At 43.3% G+C, this 20,752-nt stretch overlaps 1 protein-coding gene across 8 annotated transcripts in view; it reads right to left on the bottom strand.

The window, feature by feature from the left end:
* The window catches only part of KIAA1217 (KIAA1217 ortholog), a 469,454-nt gene extending 459,288 nt beyond the window's left edge, over positions 1-10,166 (bottom strand). For 2 of the 8 annotated variants that reach the window (XM_060782396.2, XM_060782395.2), the window contains exon 1: positions 9,813-10,166. In XM_060782396.2, the coding sequence (XP_060638379.2) occupies positions 9,813-9,927 (115 nt within the window). In that variant the 5' untranslated portion in view covers positions 9,928-10,166. The remainder of the gene's footprint in view (positions 1-9,812) is intronic. The other 6 variants (XM_060782404.2, XM_060782407.2, XM_060782391.2 and 3 more) reach the window with 5 other exon arrangements.
* Positions 10,167-20,752: the final 10,586 nt, after the last annotated feature.

Genomic DNA, 20,752 nt, shown 5'->3' with positions numbered 1-20,752 from the left:
ATAGGATGCTGGACTAGGCCTCTGGTCTGATCCAGCAGAACTCTTCCAGCAACCTTAGGAGATATTTTAAGATAGGTTTAGTCCCAGGGGCAAAACTGATTTCTATTAGATTATGCAATCATGCTCTGGGGTGGTAAATTAAGAAAAGAGCCCTCTCTGAAGGACACTGCTGTAGATCACAAATATACTGCTAAAGGAAAAGCATGGTTATGCAAGAATTGCCTTGTGGAAACATATCCATCCAGGCAGAGAACTTGGGCCCAGGCTATCTGCCAGATTGCATATTCCTGTATGAGCCAGATCCTGAGACCATTAAGAGAGATCCTTCTCTCAATCCCAATACCATTATAACCACAGCTGGTGGGAATGTGAAAGAGGACTTTCTCAGCAGCTGACTTTGGAAGCTCCTTCCCAAAAAAGACCACACTGGCTCCCTTCCTGTTGTTATCCCAGAGGCAGGCTAAAACCTATTTGATTCAAGCAGGGTTTCTAAACAGAACGTTTTAGCAAATGATTTTCCCCAGCTTATTGACTTATTTATTTCAATGATATTGTAATTGAATTGTTTTAATAACTGAAGCATATTTAATTCTATAGTAATACTTGCCTTTTGTTTTGAATTGAATTGTTTTTAAAGTTGTGAGTTGCTTAGGGTCTCAATCTTGACAAAAAATGAGGTACAAATAACCACATCAACAACCGTAATCCTTCCATATGTTGGTGAAGTATGTTGGCCCTTACACCTTGCCACTGGCCAAGCTAGCTATGGATGATGGCAACATTTCTCAGGACTTCTCAGAAAATCACAGAAATGGAAGGGACCACCAATGCAGAATCTCCAGATAGAGAAGCATTTCTCAACATGGAGGTTGGGACCCCCTTTGGGGGAGGGTTGTATGGGGGGTGTCAGAGGGATCACCAAGGACCATCAGAAAACACAGCATTTTCTGTTGGTCATTGGGAAGTTTGGCCCAATTCTCTCCCTGGTGGGGCTCAGAATGCTTTTTGATTGTAGGTGAACTATAAATCCCAACAACTATACCTCCCAAATGTCAAGGTCTATTTTCCCCAAACTCCACCAGTGTTCACATTTGGACATATTGAGGTTTCATGCCAAGTTTGGTCCAGAACCATCACTGTTTGAGTCCACAGTACTCTCTGGATGTAGGTGAACTACAACTCGAAAACTCAAGGTCAATGCCTACCAAACATTTCCAGTATTTTCTGTTGGACATGGGAGTTCTGTGTGCCATGTTTGGTTCAATTTCATCATTGGTGGAGTTCAGAATACTCTTTGATTGTAGGTTAACTATAAATCCCAGCAACTACAACTCCCAAATAACAAAATCAATCCCCCAACCTCACCACTATTCAAATTTGGGTGTCTTGGGTTTTTGTGCCGAATTTGGTCCAGTGAATGAAAATATATCCTGCATATCAGATATTTACATGACGATTCATAACAGTAACAAAATTAAAGTTATGAAGTAGCAATTAAAATAATTTTATTGTTGGGGGTCACCATAACATGAGGAACTGTATTAAGGGGATGCGGCATTAGGATGGTTGAGAAACACTGTGCTACAGCAAGCATGGGCAAACTTCAGCACTCCAGGTGTTTGGACTTCCACTCCCACAATTCCTAGCAGCCTACCACCTGTTAGGAATTGTGGGAGTGGAAATCCAAAACATCTGGAGGGCCAAAGTTTGTCCATGCCTGAGGTAGAGCATCTCCACTAGGCATCTGCCCAACCTCTTTTTTAAGACCGTCAGAAAAGGAAACCACATCACCTCTCTAGGAAGTCTTGAAAGCCTAATGGATTTTCCTCATTTGGCCACAGCACTCTACCCCAGAGATGCATATTACAGACTGCAAAGATATACAAGAGTAGTGTCAATTTGGATGAAGGCCCAATGGACTGACTATACCCTGGAAGCCTAACTCTTAGAAGCTTATTGATGACAATAGTCAGATTCAGCAAAGTAATCTGTTCAAAGATTGGAATAGTTACTAAAACTCTCAGATTCTGGGGGATTGTAGTTCAAGGAAGTAGCTTTTCCAAGCTCTGAGTCTTTCTCAGGGGGCTGAGAGACGCCTGCCATTTAAAATGTATTATTTTATTAATGAGTGCATTTCTTAGACACCTTCTAAGACAACAGTCTCCAGAAGATAGGCTTTGTGCTTGTAAACCTTCCCTTCCAGCGCAAATTCTCTACTTTATCTGTGCTGCTTTCATCTGCTGTCTTTTGATTTCATTGTCACTTTATTATGCATTACGCTTTGTATTTTATTCCAAAGCCACCATGAAAAATGCGTGTGTGAGTGTGTGTTTAAAAGGGAGCTTATAAATTCTTAAAATAAATAAATAATAAAAGCCACTGTCAGTCACCTAAAGGCATACAGTGTGCTCATCAAAAGTCAGTGGTTTTGAGGGTTAGGGGTTAAGTCACCTAGACCCATAGGGACAGCACTTGATACACACCAAAACAACAAAACACAAAGACGAATCAGCAAAGTATTTATGATTATAGAGTTTTCCAACTGTAAGATAGGGGTACAAAAGTACCCATGATGGGTGGCAACACTTTTAAAAAGGTTATAGTCTAAAGTTACAGATAAGACCTCATTTAAGTATTGGTTGACTCCAGCTGCTAAAACAAATTACTCCATATGTTTGCAGCAGTCTTTCTCAACCTTGTACCCTTCAGATCTGCTGAACTATAACTCTCATTAGCTGCTAGTAGGAGCCCCTGATGACACAATGGGTTAAACCCCTGTGCCAGCAGAACTGCTGAACCAAAGGTTGGCATTTTGAATCTGGGGAGCGGGGTGAGCTCCCATCTGTCAGCTCCAGCTTCTCATGCCATGACATGAGAGAAGCCTCCCACAGGATGGTAACACATCCAAGCAATGTCTTTGCAGACAGCCAGTTCTCTCACACCAGAAGCAATTTGCAGTTTCTCAAGTTGATCCTAACACAAAAAATGACTGCTGGTCATGACTGGCATTATAATACAACTCAACTGGAGACATCAAGTTGGGGAAAGGCTGGATATTTATGTAATATTCAAAGAATTAGCCGTGATAGTCATGAGCAGCACAAAAAGAGGAAAGAACAGAGAGAAAACAAGGATTGTGCCATTACCTTTGACTGACAGGTTTATATCCATAGAAGCTCATGATAAAATAAAACCAGTTAATCTGAAAGGTGCAGCTACATTCATTTTTCTTCTCCCTCCTTTTAGAAATTATATAAGTCAATCCTTTCCCTCTAGTCTGAGGAAGAAAGGAAACCTATGCCCTGCAAATAAAATTCTTAAAGAGAATTCTTCATCCCCCTCCCAACAAACTATACATTCCCAGCATTACCAAAAGGGAACTATAATTGCTGCATGCATATAAAACCAATATAAATTTGTTGCATTGCAGTAAATTGCACAAGCAGCTGCAAGCGTATCAATCAAAAAGCTCGTGGTTTAAATATCGCATCTACCATGGATTTACTAAGTGGTGAATATGCCTCTTGAGGGCTAAGATAGAATGTGCTGAAATTACATTTTGGGACTACAACTCTCCAAATCCATCAGCCAACTTGCTACTGGTTCTCAAAATGGAAACATTTGGAAACAACTTCTTAAGGCTTTCCTGAACAATATGGAATAGATTGGAGGGGGGGGGGGCTGCTGTTATGGAGCAAAGAATGGACAAATAACTTATCTTCTTTTTCTAAATTATTTTACCTTCAATTATTTATCAGCCTCATCTCACACTAATCAGGAGTAACACAGAGATACTACCAAGTTTTTCTTTTCAGGTGGCATGGGTCAGAAAGTATTCTGAGGAAACTTTCCTTCTGTGAAGTTATCTTAGGACAGAGTTTCTCAATATGGGGATTGGGATCGCTTGGGGGGGGTCTCAAGGGGGGGTGTAAGCAGGGTCGCCAAAGACCATCGGAAAACACAATATTTTCTGTTGGTCATGGGGGTTCTGTGTGGAAATTTGGCCCCCAATTCAATCATTGGTGGGGTTCAGAATGCTCTTTGATTGTAGGAAAACTATAAATCCCAGCAACTACATCTCCCAAATGTCAAAGTATATTTTCCCCAAACTCCACCAGTGTTCACATTTGGGCAAATTGAAAATTTGTGCCAAGTTTGGTCCAGATCCGACATTGTTTGAGTCCACAGTGCTCTCTGGATGGAGGTGAACTACAAGTCCCAAACTCAAGGTCAATGCCCACCAAACCCTTCCAGTATTTTCTGTTGGTCATGGGAGTTCTTTGTGCCAAGTTTGGTTCAATTCCATCATTGGTGAAGTTCAGAATGCTCTTTGATTGTAGGTGAACTGTAAATCCTAGCAGCTACAACACCCAAATTACAAAATCAATGCGCCAGCAACATCACCAGTATTCAAATTTAGATTATAGGGTATTTGTGCTGAATTTGGTCCAGTGAATGAAAGTGCATCCTGCATATTAGATTCATAACAGTAGCAAAATCAGTTATCAAGTAGCAACAAAAGTAATTTTAGGGTTGGGGGTCACCACAACATGAGGAACTGTATTAAGGGGTTGCGGCATTAGGGAGGTTGAGAAACACTATCTTAGCAGAATGGTCCAGCACTCAGAAATGTTCTTTTGGACTAAATCTCCCAGAATCCTCCAACCAGCAGGCACTGGTTGGAATATTTGGGAAGCTATAACCTCCCTCCTTCCATTCCCCCGCCCCCAATGAAAACTTTTATAGATTCTTTCCAAGGCAACCTATGCACTATAAACACTAGAAAGGGCTATATAACTGTGCACTAAGCACTTGGATAGAGATGCTGTGATCGAAGCAGGCCTCTCCTCTGTACTCTGTCCAAGAAAGCACTGTTCTATATTTTGCTGGCACCTCTGGCACTGAAGAGGCAATGCCAGGAGTAGCACTTCATGCATCTTATAATAAAAAAGGTAATTTTGGACCATAAAGTATTTATGATTCCAGAGCCTTCCAAAGGTGATGTACCGACGCAAAATACCTCTCTTTATTATGACCGAAAAGAAGGGCTCCAAAAACAACAGGCAAGAAGTAATTTTGGTTAGTCAATAAGCAAACCAATTCAAAGGACATAGTATTATTTCACTGTCTTTAGCACTGTCTTCCTCTCACTACCAGAGAAAAATTAAACTGACTTCATACCCAGCAGCCCACCGACCTGAGTTAATTAAAACCATGTTAACCACAAGGGGACATAAATTACTTCTTTCCATAAGGCTCTCCAGCTAGAACCCAAAGGTTGTGTTTCCGATTGTTCAGGCAGCCGCTCCTCTGCATCAGATAGGAAAGCGGCCCAGAAGATTATCTGCCAATGCATATTGCTGCTGTAGCAGGTCCTTCTGCAGAGCTCAGCATAATCTATGGGGCAAGCAGCAGCAGAAGCAGCATTGTACTCGCTGCAGTCAGAGAGCCAGCAATCAACTCTTACAGAGCACAAGTTTCCGCCCAGCAAAAAGAAATCTGGCCAACTTCAGAGGCAATCCCCAGCAAAAGGATGGTTCTAGCTGTAAACCATCAGGCAAGCGCATCGCAGTGAAGGATGAGTACAACACCTTGCTTAAAGCCTAACACTGCAGCTCAGGGTACAAACAAAGCTCGCTTTGAAAGTCTACCTACCGCCTTGGGAGGGTGCTACAAGGTCAACCAGCGCTCACATTTATCTCCATGCAGGTGCTGGATGGTTGCGGAGAGAAAGAGAACCAGAGAAAAGCACTGAAGAGCTGATGGAGGAGAAATGGTGATCCTGAGATGAGCAGGAAAAGTTAGCATCACACTGAACTCAGTTCATCGTCATGTCTGGACTGATGCCAATGAGTACCTTTACATGAGATTTATGCACTACAGCGGTGTTTCTCAACCTGGGGGTCAGGATCCCTGGGGGGGGGGGGTTATGAGGGGGTATCAAAGGGGTCACCAAAGGCCATCAGAAAATACAATATTTTCTATTATTCATGGGGGCTCTGTGTGGGAAGTTTGGCCCAATTCTATCATTGGTGGGGTTCAGAATGCTTTTCGAATGTAGGTGAACTATAAATCCCAGCAACGACAACTCCCAAATGTCAGGGTCTATTTTCCCCAAACTCCACCAGTGTTCACATTTGGGCATATTGAGTATTTGTGCCAAGTTTGGTCTAGATCCATCATTTGAGTCCACAGTGCTCTCTAGATCAATGGTTCTCAACCTGTGGGTCCCCAGATGTTTTGGCCTTCAACTCCCAGAAATTCTAACAGCTGGTAAACTGGCTAGGATTTCTGGGAGTTGTAGGCCAAAACGCCTGGGGACCCACAGGTTGGGAATCACTGCTCTAGATGTAAGTGAACTACAATTCCCAAAATCAAGGTCAATGCCTACCAAACCCTTCCAGTATCTTCTGTTGGTCACAGGAGTTCTGTGTACCAAGATTGGTTCAATTCCATTATTGGTGGAGTTCACAATCCTCTCTAATTTTAGGTAAACTATAAATCCCAGCAACTACAACTCCCAAGTGACAAAATCAATCCCCCCCCCCTCCAACTTCACCAGTATTCAAATGTGGGCGTATTAGGTCTTTGTGCCAAATTTGGTGCAGGAATGAAAATACATCCTGTATATCAGATATTTACATGACGATGCATAACAGTAGCCAAATTACAGTTATGAAGTAGCAACAAAAATAATGTTATTTTTGGGAGTCACGACAACACGAGGAATTGTATTAAGGGGTTGAGGCATTAGGAAAGTTGAGAAACACTGCACTACAGTATGCAAAGGCTTGGGTTACTACAAAAGAGTTTATCTTGAGTTTACCACAATACTTTTTGGTTATTTTCCTACTGAAACTGACTGACACAGCTACTCCTGATAGAAAAAGACTGGCCAGTGCTGAACTGTGGAGTGGAGAGGTAGAAGAAAACACAAGGTCTCAATTCTTGCATATATATTTTTCTGAATGGCATGACACCCCCCCCCCCACCCCATTTTTTAAAGATTTCTGTCATTCCAACAATAGGCAATTAACTCCATCACTGTTCCCAGAGAACCATCCCAATACAGGGATGATCTTACCCACATACAATCAATAATCCAATAAGTTAGTCCTTACAAGTGGGGCAGGGGAGGAGGAGAAAGGAGAGCCACTGTGGCACAGTGCTTTGACTATAGGGTCTCGAGAACGAAGTTTGAATCCCCACTCACTCACAAAAATACATTGGGTGACCTGGGCAAGTTGCACTCTCTCAGCTCCAGAAAACCCAGTGAAAAGCCTTTAGGGTCATTGTAAGTTAGAAATGACTTAAAGACACATATCAACACAAGGAAAGTAAGAAAAAGAGAAGGAACTACACACTCTCTCAAACCATCTAGACCAGACCTGGACAAACGTTGGCTATCCAGGTATTTTGGACTTCAACTCCCACCATTCCTAACAGCCGGTAGGCTGTTAGGAATGGTGGGAGTTGATGTCCAAAATATCTGGATGGCCAAGTTTTCCCCGACCTTATCTAGAGCCATTTTCTGGGGGCATCGCTGCAAGGCAATCTTAATGGTTACTGAAGTCCCACTTTGCTCCCATCCAACTGTATGTATAGTTCAATCCCCTTAAAAATACTTGGAAGAATCGTGCCTCCTAAACTCAAACTCTTTCCACGCCCACTGGGTTTATTCTGGGCACATTATCCATTTGCACTCCCAACCATCTCTCTGATCACTGCACTACAAGGGTCTCCCATTATGAATGATTCTCTTCTGCAGAACTGGGTTGGGCCAATGGTGCATCTTCTGCCCTGTAGAATGAATGCAGCTAGACACTACTTGGACTACCATGGCTCAATGCTATGGAATCCTGGGAGTTGCAGCATGACAAGGTCTTCCTCCTTCTCTACCAAACAGTGCTGGTGCCTCATTAAACTATGACTCCAAGGATTCCTTAGCACTGAAGCATGGTGTTTAAGGCGATGTCAAACTGCACAAATGGCACACCTGGAATACTGTGTCCAATTCTGGGCATCGCAACTGAAGGGAGATGTTGGCAAGCTGGAATGTGTCCAGAAGAGGATGATAAAAATGATCAAGGGTCTGGAGAACAAGCCCTATGAGGAGTGGCTTACAGAGCTGGGCATGTTTAGCTTGCAGAAGAGAAGGCTGAGAGGAGACATTCTGAGAGCCATGTATAAATATGTGAGGGGAAGCCATAGGGAGGAAGGAGCAAGCTTGTTTTCTGCTGCCCTGCAGACTAAGGACCTCATCACACTAGAGAATGAATTCACTTTAAATCCATTTGCTAGCTCCTACAGAATTCTGGGATTTGTAGTGTAGGGAGGAGTCTTTAACAGCTTCACTAAACTAAAAATTCTGGAATTCTGTTGGAGGCAGAAACTGGATTTAAAGTTGATTCATTCTCTAGTACGAAGAGTCTATAGGCCACAGAACAATGGCATCAGACTCCAGGAAAGGAGATTCCACCTGAACATTAGAAAGAACTTCCTAACTGTGAGAGCTGTTCATCAATGGAACTCTCTGCCCAGGAGTGTGGTGGGGGCTCCTTCTTTGGGGGCTTTTAAAGAGGCTGGATGTCCCATGAAGTCTCTTCCAATTCTATGATCCTATGAATATAGAAGCATTTATTATTTATTATTTCGCGCATTTCTACCCCTGCTGGTTGAGGAGCATCCCACTCCTCAACCATTGCATCCTAGAATCCTTGAGTTGGAAGAGACCTGGCGGGCCATCCAATCCAACCCCCTGCCAAGAAGCAGGAAAATTGCATTCAAAGTATCCCCAACAGATGGCCATCCAGCCTCTGCTTTAAAGCCTCCAAAGAAGGAGCCTCCATCACACTCCGGGCAGAGAGTTCCACTGCTGAACAGCTCTCACAGTCAGGAAGTTCTTCCTCATGTTCAGATGGAATCTCCTTTCCTGTAACTTGAAGCCTTTGTTCCCTAATCTCCAGGGCAGCAAAAAACAAATCTGCTCCGTCCTCCCTATGACTTTTCTCACATATTTATACATGGCTATCATGTCTGTGCCTTCTCTTCCTCAGGCTAAACATGCCCAGCTCTTTAAGCCGTTCCTCATAGGGCTTGTTCTCCAGACTCTTGATTGTTTTAGTCGCCCTCCTCAGGACACATTCCAGCTTGTCAACATCTCCCTTCAATTGTGGTGCCCAGAATTGGCCATGGTATCCCAGGTGTGCAGTTTGACATCGCTTTCACCTCTATGCTTCAGTGCTATGGAACCCTCGGAGTCTAAGTTTGGTGAGGCACCCGCATTCTTTGCTAGAGAAGGAGGGAGACCTGGTCATGCTGCAACTCCCAAGATTCCACAGCATTGAGCCATGGCATCCAGCCTCTGCTTAAAAGCCTCCAAAAAAGGAGCCTCCACCAGGGTGCGGGGCAGAGAGTTCCACTGCTGAACAGCTCTCACATTTAGGAAGATCTTCCTAATGTCCAGATGAAGTGAGCTCATGCAGAATGCCTAGAATCCCCTTGGCTCCCTTTAAACAGGCGCCGTTTCACACTTGAGACCCCGAATGCTTCCCTTTCGTGGGCGCCGAGCGCGAAAGGCGCCGAAGACGCGTGCCTCTGGGCATGTGGCGAGTGCAGTGAGTCAGCACCGCTCGGGCGCATCCTCCTTGTCGGAATGAATGCGGCTTGCTCTTCCCCTGTCCCCGTGCGGTGGGATAATGGGAGCAGAGCTTGCCAAACTACAACTCCCACCACAGGGATGTCGAACTGCGCCCCCAAATGCTCCCCCCTCCCCGGCGGAACGGCAAGGCGAACTTGTCGGGGCGACTTACTGGGGCGCTTGAGGCTGGCGCTCCTCCCTCCGCCGCCCTCCTCGAAGTCCCTGGCCAGCGGGGAGCGCCGGGCTGGAGAGGAAGACGCCGGCGAAGAGGAGGAGGAGGAAGACATGTCCGGCGGGCGGCTGGGTGCCTCCCCCGCGGGGCGGAGACCTCCCTCTCCTCCCTGGCCGCCCTCCTCGGAGCCCCGACGGCGCAGGCTCCCGGGACACAGAGAGCGCTTGGGGCAGGCGAGGAGCCCAGAGGACGGACGAGGAGGCTGCGGCTGCAGGACGCGCAGGAGGAGGAGGAGGAGCGGCTCCGGCTGCCGTGTCCTTCCCTCCCCGCCAACGACTTTCAATTCACCTGCAGCGCTCCGCTGATAGGCAGCGCCTCGGCGTGGCTTCGGCTCTGCCGGCAAAGAAGGCGGGGCCACGCGCGGAGAGACCCCCCCCTCCCCCTCCCTTCCTTTCCCTTCCCCGCTTCGGGAGCGCGCCCTCAACCACGCGCCTCTCCTCGCTCTCGCTCTCTCTCCCTCTCTCCCTGGGATTGCAGGCATTGCGTCACCTTCGCGCCCCCCTCCCTCCTTCCCACTTTCCCCAAGGTGGGGGAGGGCAATGCACCTGAGGCGAGAGGGGGATCCCTGCAGAATTGGGGGCGGGGGGCCTCTCAAGAGTTCAACTCTGCTGTGGGGAAAAAAGTTGGGAGAGAATTGGAAAGGGGGTGCATTCTCATGTTGGTTACAACAGCTTGAAGCAGTCCTGCAGCAGGGAAAAATAATAATAATAATAATGGAATTATTATTATTATTATTATTATACTGACACAAAAGCACAATATGTCACAACAAACGAGATTTATATGCTGGATTTCATATCAAAATCACAAGTCAAACACTTCTCAAGCAGGCGAAACGTCAGGAGAGAATGCCTCTAAACCATGGCCATATAGCCTGAAAAAACCTACAACAACCCAGTGATTCCGGACATGAAAGCCTTTGACAATACTTCCCAAGCATCTAGGACTGTGTGATGTATTTTCGAATGATGCACGCAGATCCAAGTCAGGTGGCCTTTTGCAGTTGACAGATCGTGATTTTGTCGATGTTTATTGTTTCCAAATGCCGGCTGAGATCTTTTGGCATGGCACCCAGTGCGCCAATGACCACTGGGACCACCTGTACTGGGTTATGCCAGAGCATTTACAGTTCGATTTTGAGGTCTTGATAGTGGCTGAGTTTTTCCTGTTGTTTTTCCTCAATGCGACTGTCACCTGTTATGGCGACAGCAATAATCCAGACTTTTTTTCTTTTCCACAATCGTGATGTCTGGTGTATTGCATTCCAAAACTTTGTCAGTCTGGATTTGAAAGTCCCACAGTATTTTTACATGTTCATTTTCCACAACCTTTGCGGGTTTATGATCCCCCCGATGGGTGCCACCTTGTCGTGATGGGGAGCTTAACTGCTCCAAGGACACTGAGAACTGTGCTTGTGGCAGTTTAACTACCAGCAGGTTCAACCAAGCCAGAGAGGTCTCAGCTGAGGAGTGGGACTAAGAGCACCTAACCCATTAGCATTATGGAGAAAGAAACCAAAACAAAGTCTATACTGGCTCGGTGGACACCCACAATAAAAAGGACCGCAGTGGATGCTGCTGATTCTGGACATCCATCGACAAGTGGGCTACAGAATAGTTCGAGGATGATAGCCTTCCAGATGTAGTGTCTTGGAGGTGGGTCTGTAGGTGGCTGTGGAGCCCTATTCTTGACCTGTATGTTCTCCCACAGTGAGGACATTGGTTTCCAGGTGGAAGGTGGTCCCAGTCAGGGTTGGCTTGACATGCCTTCCTCTTGACATATTTCTCCCTTTCACCCTCCATTCATGCGTCTTCGAATTCTGCAGCACTGTTGGTCACAGCTAACCTCCAGTTAGAGCGCTCAAGGGGCAGGGCTTCCCAGTTCTCTGTGTCTATGCCACAGTAAAACCCAGAACCTCAAGCATCATTGCCTTCTCTAAGCTTTCCTGTCTTCTCATGATGTGGCCAAAGTACTTCATCTTGGCCTCTAATATCCTTCCCTCCAATTAGCAGTTGGGCTTTATTTCCTGAAGTATGGACTGGTTGGATCTTCTCGCAGTCCACGGCACTCTCAGAACTTTCCTCAAAAGCATCTATCTTCCTTTGCTCAGACTTCCTTATGGTCCAGCTCTCACATCTGTAGGTGAGTATGGGGAATACAATTGCTTTAACTATGTGGATCTTGGTTGCCAGTGTGATGTCTCTATTCTTCACTATTTTATCGGGATTGGTCATTGCTCTCCTCTCAAGAAGAAAGCATCTCCTGATTTCCTGGCTGCAATCTGCATCTGCAGTAATCTTTGCACCTAGAAATACAAAGTCTGTCACTGCCTCCATGTTTTCTCCCTCTATTTCCCAGTTATCAATCAGTCTTGTTGTCATAATCTGGGTTTTTTGATGTTTAGCTGCAACCCAGCTTTTGCACTTTTTTCTTTCACCTTGATTAGAAGGCTCCTCAGCTCCTCCTCGCTGCCTTGATAGTGTCTAGATCAGTGGTTCCCAACCTTTTTTGACCATGGACCACTTGACCAGTGACCGCTCTCCAATGTTAATACCAAAAGGTCAGTTTTTGGTCAAATTTAGATTTGGTTTGGTTATTTGGGATGCTTATTCAGAAAACTTCATTGGATAGACCACATCAGCTCTAGTTTCTGATACAGAACATATGCCATCCAGTAGTTGCCCACAGACAACCATATCTAATAATCTAGAGCTAATGTGGTAGTAGTAATCTTTCATAGGTAGTCAGCCTCTCCCCACCCGACACCCTTGGCACTATAAGAGGATTTCGTGAGACCAGTTGCTCCCGTTGCTGCATAGTATCAAGGCAATGGCATAGTAATGGTGAGACCGCATATCATATTTTGGTTCTTGCAGACCACTGGAGATCCACAGACCGCAGGTTGGGAACCACTAGTCTAGATTGAGGGAAGTCATAGTTCCACTCTATTCTGCTTTGGTCATACCTCACCTATAATCCTGTCTCCTGTTCTGGGCACCACAATTCAAGAAGGATATTGACAACCTGGAACATTTCCAAAGAAAGGTGACTAAAATGATCAATGGTCTGGAAACTATTAATCTCTTAATTTCATAGAGATTCATGGATGGGAGACTCCATCATCTCACCCCCCCCTTCCCCTGAATCTTTACTTCTGTTCAATTTAGTGACTATGTAGTGTGTTTTCATTTGCTGTGACCCATCCAGTTTGATTTCAGATTGACTCAAAAGTTGACTCAAATAAGGAAAAGATATTTCTAGAGCTATTTGCTATGATATCTGCACAGGTATCATGTTTTTTGCTTTTTGCAAAAGAAACAGATGGAGTGACATAACATTGATCTGACCACAATTCGGTTAATGGGAGCTTTGATTCAGATTTCATTTGACTGCCTTATGCTACACTACAAAATCCAGGTTTGGAGCTCCAGCATGCAATATTAGCCGGCCTGCTTTCCTTTCTTCCTTCTGGCACCCCAATTCAAAGTGTTTTCTCTGTTTAGTAAGCACTGTTTTGACTTGCTGTGATTTCCTAAATACGTCTTTTATACTACTTGGCACCTAGTTCTTTAAACGGGAGATTCCAGAATTGAAACTGGAATATTCTGGACACAAATCACATGCACATGACCATGTAATTGTACAGTATAAAGTGGGATCCCTTCCTCTGAATTTGCTCCCACCCCCCTCTCCAGCACCACTATCATTCTGACCACTGTCTCTTCCTGCCAGCTAGTAGTTATTCAGCTCTCATCTTGGGGTAAATGCTGAGCACGCCCTTCCTTTAATCAGAGGAAATACAAACTGTCAATTGCAACTGTCAGTTACAAGAAAAAGAGCAGTTTTCTGCAATCATATATAAAGCCTTCTTGATTCTCTTTTTCTTCCTAGGGAGACATTGGCTGCCTTTCATGGCAGCTGCTTCTTAGGCATAAACGCTCAAAATTGCCCTGTGTCTTGGTCATCACTCAGGCACTGCAGATCTGGAGAGGGTGCAGGAAATACGACCGCGTCTTAGATGTTATTTGAACAGAAATAAACCCGCAGTCTTGTCTCCTGAGAGGCCTTGAATGGCATGTGTAGGAGAGAGCTATCCAGGCACTTAAGACCTTTGTTCCACCTTCCACAGAAGGAAGGCAATGTCAAGCTGGAAAGTGCCAGCACATTTTCACAAGCATCTAGAATCCAAATCTTGAAGAGTCCTGACTTTGATAGGCAGAAGTCACCACATGGAGGCAGCACAGAGCAGCACGGACTAAGGCTAGAAGGCCAGGTATTAGTATTATTACATTACAAATGCCATGCTTCCATTGCTTCATGTTTTGCATCTTCATATATTATAAAAGAAGAGGTAGACTTAACATAGGCATTTATTTTAAAAGCAATGAAAGCATGAACACATCCAAGATGTTTGTAAACATTTTTATATACAGACTAGCTGTCCCCAGCCACGTGTTGTTGTGGCCCAGTCTGGTTAAACAGGAGAAAAATAAAAGGAGAAAGAGCAGGTTTCTAGTACAATGAATTTCACAATGCTTGTGAGTATACAATATTTTTGTTGTTCCATTTTCTGTGCAGATATAAAGAGTATCTGGTTTGCCGACTATGGAAGATACAACATTTTATTTATTTATTTATTTATTTACGGCATTTGTTTCCTGCCTTTCTCAGCCTTACAGTGACCCAAGGCGGCTCACAAAATTGGCAAAATTGATGCCATACGTTCATAAAATACACCTAAAAACATTCAACCCAACATTATAAAAAACCATATATAAACCATTAAAAACATACAATCACCAGTGTCATCCTGTTCGAATCATAGAATCAAAGAGTTGGAAGAGACCTCATGGGCCATCCAGTCCAACCCCCTGCCAAGAAGCAGGAATATTGCATTCAAATCACCCCTGACAGATGGCCATCCAGCCTCTGTTTAAAAGCTTCCAAAGAAGGAGCTTCCACCACACTCTGGGGCAGAGAGTTCCACTGCTGAATGGCTCTCACAGTCAGGAAGTTCTTCCTCATGTTCAGATAGAATCTCCTTTCTTGTAGTTTGAAGTTAGAATCACTACCCAACAGCATCGTCTAGCCATTCCGTGTTCATTCTTCCTAATTCATATTTGCCTATTCTGCTGCATTTCCAAACATTTGTTCAAAAAGCAAAGTTTTTACTCTTTTTTGGAAGGTCAGGAGGGAGGGGGCCAATCTGATCTTCCTAGGGAGGGAGTTACACAGCCAAGGGGCCACCACTAAGAAGGTCCTGTCTCTTGTCCCTGCCAGACACACTTGCGAGGAAGGCAGGATTGAGAGCAGAAAATAATGTGAGAAGTAAACTGTTTCTAAATCTGATCTACAGAATTCTAATGATTGGACTTGTGCATAGTTGATGGTAATTGCAAATGCCAGTCGAATTGGGAATTGCAATCTCTTAAACTGAAATGGCATATCCGTTGGAATCATAGGAATGGGAGAAATGAGAACATCTTCAACCCAGAATATCAAGGCAGATAATCTGTAATGTCTGCTTTGTACTAGATTATATATCAGTATAGACCAGTGGTTGTCAACCTGGGGTCCCCGATGTTTTTGGCCTTCAATTCCCAGAAATCTTAACAGCTGGTAAACTGGCTGGGATTTCTGGGAGTTGTAGGCCAAAAACATCTGGGGACCCCAGGTTGAAAACCACTGGTGTAGACTTACAGCCTTATAACTCAGAACATCAAGGCAGATCATCCACAATGTCTGCTTTGAACTGGGTTATCTGAGTCCAGACTGCCATGTTACCCAGTTCAATGTGGATCATATACAGCTGTGTGGAAGGAAGACATAGGGCTCCCCTATGAAGTAAATAATAAACATACAATGAGGGCATTTCTGAGGGCATGGGTGGCATTGGAGGAGGGAAGGAGGGAGGGAAGCCCACCCCCTTAGATAAGACAATGATTGACAGCCAGGGCTTTTTAAGGGGGGGTTGAAATTAGGGAAACCCAACGGAGGGGGCCTGATGCATATGCCCATGCAGCCAAATAAACAGACAGAGACCAAGAGATGAGGCCTGCCTTACCTGCCCAAACATCGCAATTCCAATGCAATTAAATCAAAATGAAACTATTTATTTAAAAACTTGGCTCTTCGAGCAAGCATTCGGAACCCCGGAATAAATAGACAAACTAGAACTGGAAAATGAACCAGGAACGACCAAGACAATGGAACGGATGAGGATTGAACGAGAGGACATCGTTCTTTTAAAATTGTTATTATGCACTCTCTTTATGTTTAAATGCACTTTAATGTTTTTGCTTTATTAATGTATGTATTTTTGGCATCGAATTGTGCCAACTGTGTATACCACCCTGAGTTGCCTGAGTTGTCTTCTTCCCTGAATCTACAATTTGGTGATGGATCTGGGCATTGTATGTTTTTACCGTTTCCCCTTCTGCTCCCTCACCCATATTGTGTTTTTAGTAGTTGTATTTATATTTTTAATGTACCAAACATGCCAGGTTTGTATGGAAACGTGACACTATTTCCTGTGCTGGTCAATGACCGAAATAAATGTTTTTTTTCACCCTGAGTTGCCTTCGGGCTGATATGGGCAGGATAGAAATAATGTAAATAAAATAATAAATTAAATAAATAATATTTATTATTTATTTTGAATATTTGTATACCATCCTTCTCATTCCCTGAAGGGGAACTCAGGGCGGCTCACAACTGGCAGCCATTAGATGCCAACACAAAAACAATAAGTGAAAACAGTATAACATTAAGTAAAACAAGAAATTATAAATGCATTAAAATATTACAGCACTACCAAGCCTAAGCCCAAATCCTCAAATTCAAACTAAATAAAAATCTATGAAAATTCAATATTGCAATTCATTCTGAAAGACTGAAATGGAATCATAAAATATGTAGCATAGCGTGTGTTGCTTTGATATCCAGCAGATAGTGATGTTTTTGAAAAAAAGCATATTTTTACCTGTCACAGGTGTGACATCTATATAATAGTAAATATGTGAAAACATTAAAAAAAACATGCACATATCAGAATGCTACGTTGTGTCAAAATTTCAAAGCAATCGGTGAAGCATTTTGGGAGATTTAAGGTTTTGAACAAACGGACATTTACATTTTTATTTGTATAGATGTAGAGACATTAAAGCCTAAATACATCATCTAAAGTGAAAAAATCATCTAATATTGGAATCTAGTCCGATTCAAGCCTGTTTAGTACTTGGAAGGAGAAATCTTAAGGGGATAGAAGTAAACCACATCTCCATATTCCTTGTCCAAGAAAACCCAATGAAATTCATGGGGTGGCTTGAAGACATGTCCACACAAATTTACATCATGTAACTAACACTAGATGCATCTTCTTATGGAGCTGGGAAGACAATTTTCAGGTCCTCCAATTGTTCTATACTTCTATATTCTGAAGCCTTAGCCATTCAGTTAAATAATAAGAGATAGTTTCAATATAAATTACCTTAGGTTCCCCAGTCTTGCTGTAGAGCAGGCCTTCACAACCTGTTGCCCTCCAGGCATTTTGAGCTTCAGCTTCCAGAATTCCTGACCATTGGACAAGTTTGCTAGGCTTCCTAAAGACTGCACATTCCAAATCTTACTTTTCATAGTCTGTTTCCTCCCACAGCAGTCCAGCTAACAACAATACAGTAAGGCCCTCATAACCACGGTTTCACTGGGGAGAGGAGAGAAAGTGTTTTTCTAGAAATTTGCTAGGTCTTCCAGGTAATTCTATGGTATGCTGTACCTGGAGGTTATTATGGAGGACCTAGCAAATTCCAGAGAAGACAATTATGCTGGGGAAAGTGGAAGGTAAAAGGAAGAGGGGCCGACCAAGGGCAAGATGGATGGATGGCATCCTTGAAGTGACTGGATTGACTTTGAAGGAGCTGGAGGTGGTGACGGCCGACAGGGAGCTCTGGCGTGGGCTGGTCCATGAGGTCACGAAGAGTCGGAGACGACTGAACGAATGAACAACAACAACAACACAGCAAATTCCTAGAGATTATACCTCTGTAGGAATATTTAGGTCCTCCAGCTCAACTCAATGGTATCCTGGCAACAGAAGTCAGTTAATTTAATGGTGTTTGGTCGTATCTGCAGTTTCAGGTAACCACAAACATGGAGGTCTTGTTGTACTAAGGCCATTTTTTAACATTGATTTGGGTATGTAGGCAGTGGCACACAAGAAAAATAAACTGCATTACAATGCTCAAGTTATTGAGATCTAGTGCAAAGATTGGGTTCAAAGCGAAGCCTCAGGCTGCATAGATTTTGACTGTATTATGTTGCAAAAGTTGAACAAGAAACACCACAGATGTCTTAATAGTTTTGCTGAACAGTTTATTATATGGTTCCGATACTGACAATATGCTGACCGATTTAGTTCAGCAGCTGAAAAAAGAAGAGAAATCTGCTCTTCTATAAAAATAAGTATATCTGTATTTATAACTTGATATAATGGCAGCCTTATCACCAAACTCCCTGCTGCAAACAATAAGGGTTTGGGGTGTATTATTTACACAGCTTGTCTACCTGTATCACGTGTTCATAACTCATTCAGGGTCTACAGATGTGTTTGAGATATGTAATAGCTTTATATACAACAGAGATTGGTATCTTGTGACCCTTCAGATGTTGCTGGATTGCAATTTCCCCACGTCTCACCATTGGCTTTGCTGGCAAGAGCTGATAGGAATTGCAACATAATAACAGCAGGAGGACAACAAATTGCCCCCATCTCATATACAATGTTCTTGATACCAGCTCACATTTCCCACCAAACCTTCCAAAATTTCTTTTTGGGGTGAAGCTATAAGACAAAGATACATCACTAGTAGATCTTATAAGCAAATAAGAAAAGGCTTAATAAATACATTCTTTTTCAACATATTATGACAAATTCTTTTTTGTCCAACTCAGAGAGATTCTGCACATTTTGAATGCAAATTTTTAAATCTACATTTTGATAAATGTCCAAAATCGAAAACATAAATGTGCCTTTGATTTGATGTATGGAATATTAACAAGGAGTAGCATAAGAAGGGTTATTGTTTTTATCTTTTTGATCAACCAGTCTGTGCTTTTGAGATTTGTCTGTGTGCACTTAGCTGTATACACAAAGGAAAGATGCTAATTTTCCAGAGGCAGTTTTTGCAAATTGTGGAAAACACAACTGGAGTGGAGAGTATAATCAGTCCTCCATGTTTGCTGAAGAACTCTGAATAAAGACATTGCTGCTTTTTTACCTGAGAGAACATCTTTCTAGGAGTTTCTTGGTTTTCCAGCATGGCTTTATTGTCAGCTTTCATTGGAGGCTGAATATAGACTTACTGGAAAACCTAGAGATTTCTGGGGCACATCTTGACAGAGCAGAAATATTGGTGCTAATCCAGAGTAGGGTACTCCATAGCAGCATTACCGAGGGGTACGCTCCATGTCCTTGAACTGGTTCAGAAGCTGGATGGTGGCTACTCTCCTCACCCTCTAATGGCCCAAATGGCTGGATGGTTGTTGCACAGATGAATGGCACTGGAACAGGTTAAGCACCACTCACCTGTGACATTTACCTTGCCACCCTCAATGTGCCATTTGTAGTGCCCAGTGGGCATGAAAATGAAACTGGACACTATTCTGCAACTAGAGTGATGGTATCCAGAGTGCCAAGGTGAGTCAAATTGACTCTACACTCTGGATACTGTTGCTCCATGTTCCAAACAGTGTCCACTTCCATTTTTATGCTTGGTGGGCCCCACAAACAGCAGATCAAGGGGGCAAGGTGAATGCCATATCCTGTGTCCAAAGTCACAGGTGATACCAGATTTTTTTGATAACACAGTTCAAGGTCATGTTACACCAAATCTTCTCCCCTCATCCCCGCCCAACTTAAATCACCAATGAAAATGCACCCCTAGAGTGATGTTCTCTCTAGAAGTCTTCCAAAAGGACTAGAGTAAGTTTCCCTTAGAGTCACACAGAATGACCTAGAGATTTCTAGAGAGAACATTTTTAATCAACCCCATGAATAAACAAATCCACAAAAGACAGAACTGCAAATGTGGAGGGATGGCTGTAATATTTCAGTCTTACGGTGGCACAAAGAGCTTTCACAGAGCTTTGCAAATTCCTGACAAGATGTCTTAATGTGTGGAGATGGCCTGTCTCCAACAAAATCTCACCAATGTCAAGGTTTTCATCTCACATGCTTTGTATCCACTGTATTGGATGCTGGGGGAAGAGATTCAGCTGTGTTCAGGAGACCATTCGGGCCTCAACAAGAGCTGATCACTTGATTACAATTAAGCACATGCATTGATTTTAGAAGCATCACAATCAGCAACTAGAATAATATATACATTGAGAATGTACTTAGCTGTACAACAGCTTGGTCTTATTTATACTGCATAATCCACTGAAAACGAGGCAAACTTGATATTTTCTTCTTTTGCAATGCATGTGTCGAATGTCCTTAAAAGGAACACAAATGAAAGAGTGTTGTAGATTGTATGTATTGTGCAGAATGATGTAGATTGCCTCAACAACAAAAACAAAAAAAATCCTTTTCCTGGTTTTTTCACGGATATTGGACAGTGTCTGAGAGGCAAATATTAGTGTACTGAAAAGACCAATACTGCCATCCTTGCAAATATTGACTCAGCTTGGTGAAATAAAAGAAAAGCAGAGAGAGAAACTATGGTGTACTTGAAAAACACTCTTATTGAAGATTTATCAAGGTGCAAAACATTTTCCAAAATAAAGGAAAATTAGTGCTGCTTTTTCAATATCACCTGGGATACAGGTGATATTTTGTATCAAATGTTGAAAATGATCTAATTGGGCCAGATTACCAGTGG

This window comes from Anolis sagrei, chromosome 6, assembly GCF_037176765.1.
Source record: "Anolis sagrei isolate rAnoSag1 chromosome 6, rAnoSag1.mat, whole genome shotgun sequence".
Lineage (NCBI taxonomy): Eukaryota > Metazoa > Chordata > Lepidosauria > Squamata > Dactyloidae > Anolis > Anolis sagrei.
The sequence above is the reverse complement of the archived record's forward strand: the minus strand, read 5'-3'. Positions and strand labels throughout refer to the sequence as shown.